The following is a 9,032-nucleotide window of genomic DNA, read 5'->3' as shown; positions in this document are numbered from 1 at the left end:
GAGCCGGCCCCTGTATAATGTATAGATAAATCAGTGACCGGCCCCTGTATAATGTATAGATAAATCAGTGAGCCGGCCCCTGTATAATGTATAGATAAATCAGTGACCGGCCCCTGTATAATGTATAGATAAATCAGTGACCGGCCCCTGTATAATGTATAGATAAATCAGTGAGCCGGCCCCTGTATAATGTATAGATAAATCAGTGAGCCGGCCCCTGTATAATGTATAGATAAATCAGTGACCGGCCCCTGTATAATGTATAGATAAATCAGTGACCGGCCCCTGTATAATGTATAGATAAATCAGTGAGCCGGCCCCTGTATAATGTATAGGTAAATCAGTGAGCCGGCCCCTGTATAATGTATAGATAAATCAGTGACCGGCCCCTGTATAATGTATAGATAAATCAGTGACCGGACCCTGTATAACGTATAGATAAATCAGTGAGCCGGCCCCTGTATAATGTATAGATAAATCAGTGAGCTGGCCCCTGTATAATGTATAGATAAATCAGTGAGCCGGCCCCTGTATAACGTATAGATAAATCAGTGACCGGCCCCTGTATAATGTGTAGATAAATCAGTGAGCCGGCCCCTGTATAATGTATAGATAAATCAGTGACCGGCCCCTGTATAATGTATAGATAAATCAGTGACCGGACCCTGTATAACGTATAGATAAATCAGTGAGCCGGCCCCTGTATAATGTATAGATAAATCAGTGAGCTGGCCCCTGTATAATGTATAGATAAATCAGTGAGCCGGCCCCTGTATAACGTATAGATAAATCAGTGACCGGCCCCTGTATAATGTGTAGATAAATCAGTGAGCTGGCCCCTGTATAATGTATAGATATATCAGCGAGAATATAAAACTATACATTTACTAGAAATCATTATGCTCGCCAGTACAGGCTGCAGACCAGAGGAAGCGGCTCCATACTGTTCGTGAAATAATATATAGAGATTATACAAACCAACCATCAAAAGTATAGAAAGAAAAGCTATGATACGGAGAACAGGGTCTGTCCTATACCAAATGTCACCCCCGGCAGGAGTACTCGCCCCCACCCCAATTTAAAAAATATATATATATTTATGAACAGTTCACTGGACTCTGGCCTAGGCAGCTTTTACACACACACACACACACACACACACACACACACACACACACACACATACTGTACGCTAACACAAACATGATCACTCCTGACACTCCTTTGCCGCTATCCCTCTTACAGATCTCCTTCTCCCCTACAACTGCCCCTCTAACAGGGGTCCATCTATTTCTCCCTCACAACTGCCCCTCTTACATGTGTCCATCCATATATCTATCTCTCCCTTACAACTGCCCCTCTTACAGGTGTCCATCTATCTCTCCCTTACAACTGCCCTTAACTACTCTTGATCTCCCACTCTCACAGCTTCACCCATGACTTCACCTCCCCGCCATCTTACCTCCCTCATGGCCTTTATCTTCAGTGTGTTACAATGTGTCCAGTTTGTTCTGGCTTTTTCCATTATACATTTATTTTTCCTCTTTGCTAGTATAATATGCAATCTTTAGATAGTCTGGGGCCCCAAACGCCCGTCTCGTTGTGTGTACATCATGCTCTGTGTGTTTAGACAGATGTGGTGCACGCTAGCATGGAAATAGGGGCAGAACATGTCTCCCTTCTTCACCTGTGCAGCCCCGGGGCAGAAGAAGAAATGAAATAATACTCCAGGATTTTCCAGGAGACCAAGCACATCAAGCTCCTCATAGCCACATCAGACTGCTCCTCTCCTGACGTTCAAGATATTTTATGTGTAAGTTTTACTAAAGTCCCATCTACTATTATTAGGGGAAGTGCTATCATTTGCTTAATGTCGTGGGTCAGGACTAGTGACACTAAGCTCCTTATTAATCAGTAGTACTGGTGGCTCCATCATATCCATGAATTTGCAAGTTTTACCAACGCGTTCTGCACATCTTGGTTCCGCAACGTGTAAATAATAGGGTTTAGCATGGGTGTGAGGATGGTGAATAGAATGGCTGCAATTCTGTCAATTTCTATGGATTTTTCTGTAACTGGGCGCAGGTAGGTGAACAGAGCTGTCCCATAGAGTAAAATAACCACAATGAGATGAGCGGCGCATGTGGAAAATCCTCGGGACCTTCCCGTGGCTGATGGAATCCAAGCAAGGGTATAACCGATATAGATGTAGGACAGAAGGGTCAAGAGGAACGATATCATTACCAAGGACCCTGTGACGAGTAGCAGCAGACTGGAATTAAAACTGGTGTTGGTGCAGGACAACTTCAGCAATGGCTTAATGTCACAAAAGAAATGATTGACTATGTTGGGCCCACAAAATGGTAACAAGGACGTGCTTATTGTGTGCAGCAGTGAATGAAGGAAGCCAGTGGCCCAAGATCCAATGGCCAGAGTTAGGCACAGCTTCCTATTCATGATCTCCGTATAATGAAGGGGTCTACAGATGGCTATAAATCTATCGTACGACATGGCAGTCAGAAGAAGGACCTCGGTGCTGCCCAGGAAATGGAAGAAGTGCATCTGAGCCAAGCAAGCTGCTAATGAAATTACCTTCTGTCGAGTTATGAAATCATGGAGCATCCTAGGGACAGCGACAGAGGAAAAACAGATATCCAGGAAGGAGAGGTTACCCAGAAAAAAGTACATTGGGCTGTGCAGGTTGCAGTCGAGAGCCACAATGATGATGATTGAGAGGTTGCCGGCCACATTCATTGCATATATAAGAAAGAAGATGCTGCAGAGGACTTTCTCTAAGTGCGGTGTCTCTGTCAGCCCACCCAGAATAAATTCACTCACGGACGTGCAGTTTACACAGGACACAGACATTTGTATCCAAATAACCACAAACTATAATAAAGCAAAATATTTAACCAATCAATTAATATCGAATCATAAAGACAATTACTACCCTTCCCATACGCCAATGGAACTAAATAAAATAAAAAATATGAAACTATATAAAAAACAGGAAATAAGTTGTATAAAATAATAGGAAACAGTGATGCTTCAGCCACGAAAGTCTGTATGGACACACTCGCCCCCCCCCTTATTTTTGGCTAAAAAATTAACCGGTCACTCAGAACACAGGACTTGGCACACCGTAGGTTCGCCATCACTGGCCTCTCCCGCAACGCAACGGTAGGACATTTCCCTCTATTTTCTATGTAAAGGTCCCCAGCGCTCGCTAGCTTGTCGTACCTTTTAATCACCAGTATATTTATTACGGTCTGAAGACCTTACAATGTGCAAATATTTCAACCTGCTTACAAAGGGATATTTAGGACTCGTCCCCATCTGCGGGGCTTTCAGAAGCCTGAGGAGGTCACTAAAAGCCTGGGTGCCGCAGGAAGAGCCAGCACGTCCTCTGAATATATTTGCAGAAAGAAAGGGAGACAAAAACCACATAGTAGGGTGACTGAACATTAGGAGCGGCACTGAGTTATTCAAAAATGACATAATTACTGGAAATAATTGGATAATTTAAGGATCCTGTAAAAATAATGAATAGACGTGGAGAACTGACTGTAGCAGTCATGCACCCCATACCTCCTGTGTCTGGGATCTGTCAGAATACACAAAGTCTCTACCGCCTCAGCCTTATATCTGCTTCACCTCCCATGAGCCGAATTCTACCTGGAAATCTCATGTGAATGGAAAATCTTAATTAAGAACGGAGCACAGAGCAATTCTCTCAGCTCTATTATTCACTCAAATGTGAAATGTGAGTTACTAGAAAATGAGTTTGTTGCAACTTTGGGTCCAACAAGTGAGGCCCTTGCAAGAATTCAATTGGTATTTTTATGTATCTTTCTCCTCTATATGTACCAAATATGTATTTATGGGGACATTGTTTCTTTTTTCCCAAATGTTGTTCCTTGGAAAAGTACATTCTTTTATCTTGATCCCTTCACCTACCAGCGTCCTACAGCCATAACCCTGCCATGTTTTCTAACCTAAAATTATCTTCTCTTATTCATCCTCCTTTCCCCTCTTCTACCTTTCCTGAAACACCCCCAGCCCCCTGCAGACCGCCATCTGAAACCAAACACAGGACGAGGGCTTGCCTAAGTTGTTTACCCCAATGCCCCCCCATCACCCCCAGAGTCCCCTTGTCCCCTCCGCTGTGCCACACCTCTCTATTCCTCCCCATGTAGTTCAGGTATAGATCAACTGACAAAGACATACAAACCCAGCCTTGTAGGTACAATACAACTGAAAATCACAAGCAAACTCAGCATTGAATAAACAGATCAAATAAATAATTCATGAAAACCTGAAATTGCAGACATAGATCACAGGTTGCACACCCCAAAGGCAAAACCGGGCACCAAAATTGCACACATAGGTCTTGCCCAGGACCCAAATTGCACACACAGGATTTTCCCAGCACCCAGATCACATCCAAGGGACTTGTTTGCCTTTAGGATTAGTTTACAAACACACTCTCTTCATAATTTCTCCCCTTTCTCATTATCTCGACCCTTTCTGTCCACCTCTCCCCATTCCCCTTTTCTTTTATCCTGTCCTTTTTCATTATTTCTCCCATTTCTCTTTATCTCCTCTTTCTTTTTATTTTTCCTATTTCTCATTATAGCTCTCTTTTTTCCCTCCTTATCTCTACCTTTTTTTCCTACCGTCGTCCTTTCTTTTAAACTCTCCTCTTCATTGTATCTCTCCTTCACTTTTTGTTCTCTTATCTCTCCTCCATTTCTTTGATCCCCATTTCTCTTTATTTACCTCATATTCACTTTATTGCTCCCTTTTCTCCTTATCTCTCCCCTTTTCATTACCTCCCCCTTGTCTGTTATTTTCTATTCTATGCTATCCATCTCTCAAGTTCTCCCGACCTTCCTGAAGTCCTTTGGTGGGTTAGGGGTGCTCAAGCCTTACGTCTCCAACCGTCACTCCGTTCTTTCCAGCCTCATGCTCCGCTTGTCGTCCGGGGCCATGACGAGTACGCCGTCGATCGTATCCTCGATTCCCGTCGCGTGCGGAATGGTATCCAGTACCTTGTTGCCTGGAAGGGGTACGGTCCTGAGGAGCGGACGTGGGTGCCTGCTCGCTTTGTTCACGCTCCCCGTTGCGTCGCTCGCTTTCATGCGCTTTGCCCTCTTCGTCCCGCTCCGTCGCGCTCTGTGCGCGCTCCTGGAGGGGGGGTACTGTTACGCGCGCTGCCGCGGCTCCGTCTCCGGCTGCTAACGCCGGCTCGCCGGGCGTCGGCAACCCCACCTCCGTCCCGCACGCGGGTTGCCGACGGGTTACACGCGCCGCCGCTGCACTCACCTTGGCTTCCCCGACGTCGGCGGCTCCGCCTCCGGTGCTGCCGCGGTCACTCGGGGGTCTTGCGGTCCTTCTTCGTCGGGCGCGCGCACCCGCTCACGCTCCAGGCACGCCGCCGCGCGCACACGCCGGCGGAAGTGCGCCATCTGGTTACAGATATCGCACCTAATATCAATTTAGGGCGCGACACGCTCTACGGCGCGGCTGATGACATGAGTGTTACCTTTCCTATTTAAACCCCATTCGTTTGCCTTGTCTTTGCCCGTTCTAACGTTCTCTGGCGTTGGGTGTGCTATAGTTCTCATTCTAGTTTGATCTCTGCCTTGTGTACCGACCTCTTGCCTGTTTAAACGACCACGATTCTTCTCTGCCTGCCTACGAACCCGGACCTGTTTACCGTTTTGCACCTGATCTACCTGCCCTGACCTCGGATTGTTTTTGACCTTGCTGCCTGCTGTTGCCCTCGACCTCGGACTGTGTTCTGGACTTTCTTTAGCTGTGCTTACCTGCATTGTTGGATCCCTCGTCTACCTGACCGTAACACATGTACATAGTCTCTTACAACCTTTTAAAACCAGCGTAAGAATTTTAAAATGGGCAATAGCCATTTTTTTTTTTATAAAAGTGCCTCTAAAAACACAATTCCTGTATTTAAAAACAAGTGCAAGGTCCAATAAACCAAAATGTGGGTCGATCACCAAGAACTTCGCACTAGTTTCCATAGTGATTGCTCCACATTTAGAACTTTGCCCAACAAATGCTCTTCATGAAAAAAGAGGAGGGCCCTCCTCACCCATTGTTTCTGTAAGTCAAATTGTTATGTTATATACTACTTGTTATGTCCTGTCTACCCATTGTACAGCGCTACGGAATTTGATGGTGCTATATAAAACAATAAATAATAATAAATAAATAATAATACACATGCTTACACATTCTTACAATAATACTCCCTCTCATATCACTTAAAAATTCAAGCTCACACAGAAACACATATACACATCTATGCTAACCAGGGCCGGCCTTAGGGGTGTGTGACGTGTGCGACCGCACAGGGCGCCATGGTAGCTGGGGCGCCTGCCCGGGACTATTCCGGCGCTCAACATGAAATGCCGGCACCGCGGCAGAGCGAGAAGACGGATGCCTCCCGCTCTCACCGCAGGACTCCGGCAACAAGGTAAGTGTGGGGGGGTGTAGTTTGAAGGGGCAGGGAGGGGGGTGTAGTTTGAAGGGGCAGAGGGGGTGGGTAGTTTGAAGGGGCAGAGGGGGTGGGTAGTTTGAAGGGGCAGGGGGGGTAGTTTGAAGGGGCAGAGGGGGGGTAGTGAGGGGGGGCGCCAGAGGAGTAGTCCGCACAGGGCGCCACAACGCCTAAGGCCGGCTCTGATGCTAACACACGAACACTTACACATACATTCATGTTAACACACACACTTACATTCTCATTGTAACATACATACCCTGCTGCCTAGTCCATTCACCCCCTGCCCCCCAGGCCCGGGGAGGTGTCTTCTGGAGTGTTGTGGCATTTGCAGTATAGCAGAAGTCGCACACCCCTGAGGCCGGCCCTGCTCATGAGTCATTTGACCATTCCTCCTCATGACCCCCACTTCTTTTCCTCTTGTGTCCCTTCTGTCATCCTTGGAGACTTCAACATCCCAATAGATACTCCTTGTAACTTTAAATTTCTTTCCATTCCTCCCTCTTTTGACCTCAAACAGCATATTAACTCCCCTACTCATAATGATGGTCACACCCTGGGGCCTTTTTTTCTAGAATGTATTCTCTCTCCAACTTCTCTTATTTCCCTTTCCCCCTCTCTGACCGCCACTTCCTATCCTGCTCTCTCACATTGCCTCCTAGTCCTTCTCTGCCTCCCTAAAAACCTTGTCTAACTAGAGACCTTAGCTCTTTGAATCATCAAAAATTCTTAACCAATTTACTCCCTCTCCTCTCTTCCATCTCAAACATATTATACCCTAACCGTGCTGCCTCTCTCTACAACTCCACCCTCACCTCATTGCTTTCTTCTCCCCTTCTCTCATGCCAGGCACTTTTCACTTTCCCCTCTCTCTTTCCCTCACCACCCCTCAATCTCAGCAATCTCTCCACTCACACAAGTCCTATTCCCACCTTCTCTCACTCTCTTTTCTTCTACTTTTAGCAGCTGGGGACAGGGGCGTTACCAGAAACCATGGGGCCCTGGTGCAACAAATGCCCCGGGCCCCTCAACTTCAACAGCTAGTCTGTGCCATCATACTCCCTACACAACTGGTCTATGCCTCCCCCGCAATCACTTCCACAGGGTCGATGCTGCTTGCCTGTCTGTTGCTCGCACATTGTACGAGCAACGTCTCTTGTTCCCCTCAGGGAAAGCAGGAACCTCTGCTCCGTTCCTGCTTCCCCCGGGCAGGACAAGAGAAGTTGTTTGCACAGAGAGCAAGCAACACAGAGGGAAGCAGTGGCCCATGCAGAAGTCTGCACGCGACACTGAGAGCTCTGAAGTTCAGGTAAGGGATGGGGGAGGATGTATGAACGAGTATGCATGATTGAGGGAATGGATGTATATCTGTAAATTAGTATCTGTGAATGAATGAGAATATGAATGAGTGAATGAATGTTTGTGGATGAGAAAATGAATGAATATGTATGTGATAGCATTGATGTGTAAGGGGGGGAGCATGACACATGGATGTTTGAGGCTAAGATGCCACAGGCAGGCTATTCGGGGGCAAACTAACTTAAAGATATAGATTGACCAGCAGAGAGTATCCCTACTATATCTGAGATGGCTACAGCAACTTTTAAGGTGAGAGCACAACAATACAGGGCTACCAAGAGCGCACCAGAAGGATGTTCTCCGACGGTTCACTTCTGACTCATAGAAGACATAGAACAAATAAATCACAACATAACTAAAATAAATGCATCATGTGCTTCAGCTTTTACGCTAAATGCAAGTTTCAGTAACCAAGGTGTCCAGAGAGCTTTTATAATAAATATATTTCCAAGTGAGCTCTACAGGTTAAAGACCAAAAATACAATGAAATATATAGCAATGTTGTCAATTTTAATGAGTACATGAGTTCACCATTCATCTTGTGGGACTAATTTGAAAAGACCAGACTAATTACAGTGTCACTTGACAATACTTATGCAGACGATAATGGAAGCTACATTTAATGTTCCCGGGGCGCGGGAGCTTCATATTCTTGAAATTGTAATCATTAGGAATAAAAAAAAATGATTAGAAATTAAGAAAGTAACTGAATATCGGTGGAGCCTTCAAACACAAAAAGTGGCATACAAACACAAAGTAAATTCCTGTAGTCCAACAGACTGGAACTATTTCCTCGGACAGCCAGTAAGTTAAAATGCAACCATTTGAGGGAAATATCTAAAAAAAATATGTCTGGCGTTGATTATGCTTATGCAGATAATCAAAACTCTCAGCCGGGGAAAGGATTCCTTCTGCTTTCTTTTCTAGTCCACTTTTCTGTAACATAAATATTGAGTAATAGAAGAACAGAAAATTTACAGTTTGAGATAAAACAAATGTATTTTGGGTCCAATTCTGTGGAAATTCCATGCCGGCTTTTCCAGGAGGCTAGAAGTCTGCAGGATCCGGTCCGGGATTCCTATGGGGCCGGCATCAGGCACAGGTGCTGGGCATTAAAAACCCCTGGAGCCTGATACTCAGAGAGACTTTTGGG

At 45.6% G+C, this 9,032-nt stretch overlaps 1 protein-coding gene across 1 annotated transcript; it reads right to left on the bottom strand.

Annotated features, from left to right (window-relative positions):
- Positions 1-1,932: 1,932 nt before the first annotated feature.
- On the bottom strand, positions 1,933-2,868 carry LOC128475263 (olfactory receptor 12D1-like). The gene has a single exon (XM_053457735.1). It carries the CDS (start codon positions 2,866-2,868, stop codon positions 1,933-1,935), a length of 936 nt encoding a protein of 311 aa, XP_053313710.1.
- Between the last annotated feature and the right edge of the window lie 6,164 nt (positions 2,869-9,032).

Source organism: Spea bombifrons, chromosome 2 (assembly GCF_027358695.1).
Source record: "Spea bombifrons isolate aSpeBom1 chromosome 2, aSpeBom1.2.pri, whole genome shotgun sequence".
NCBI lineage: Eukaryota > Metazoa > Chordata > Amphibia > Anura > Pelobatidae > Spea > Spea bombifrons.
Note: the sequence above shows the minus strand (reverse complement) of the source record. Positions and strands in the feature narration are given on the sequence as shown.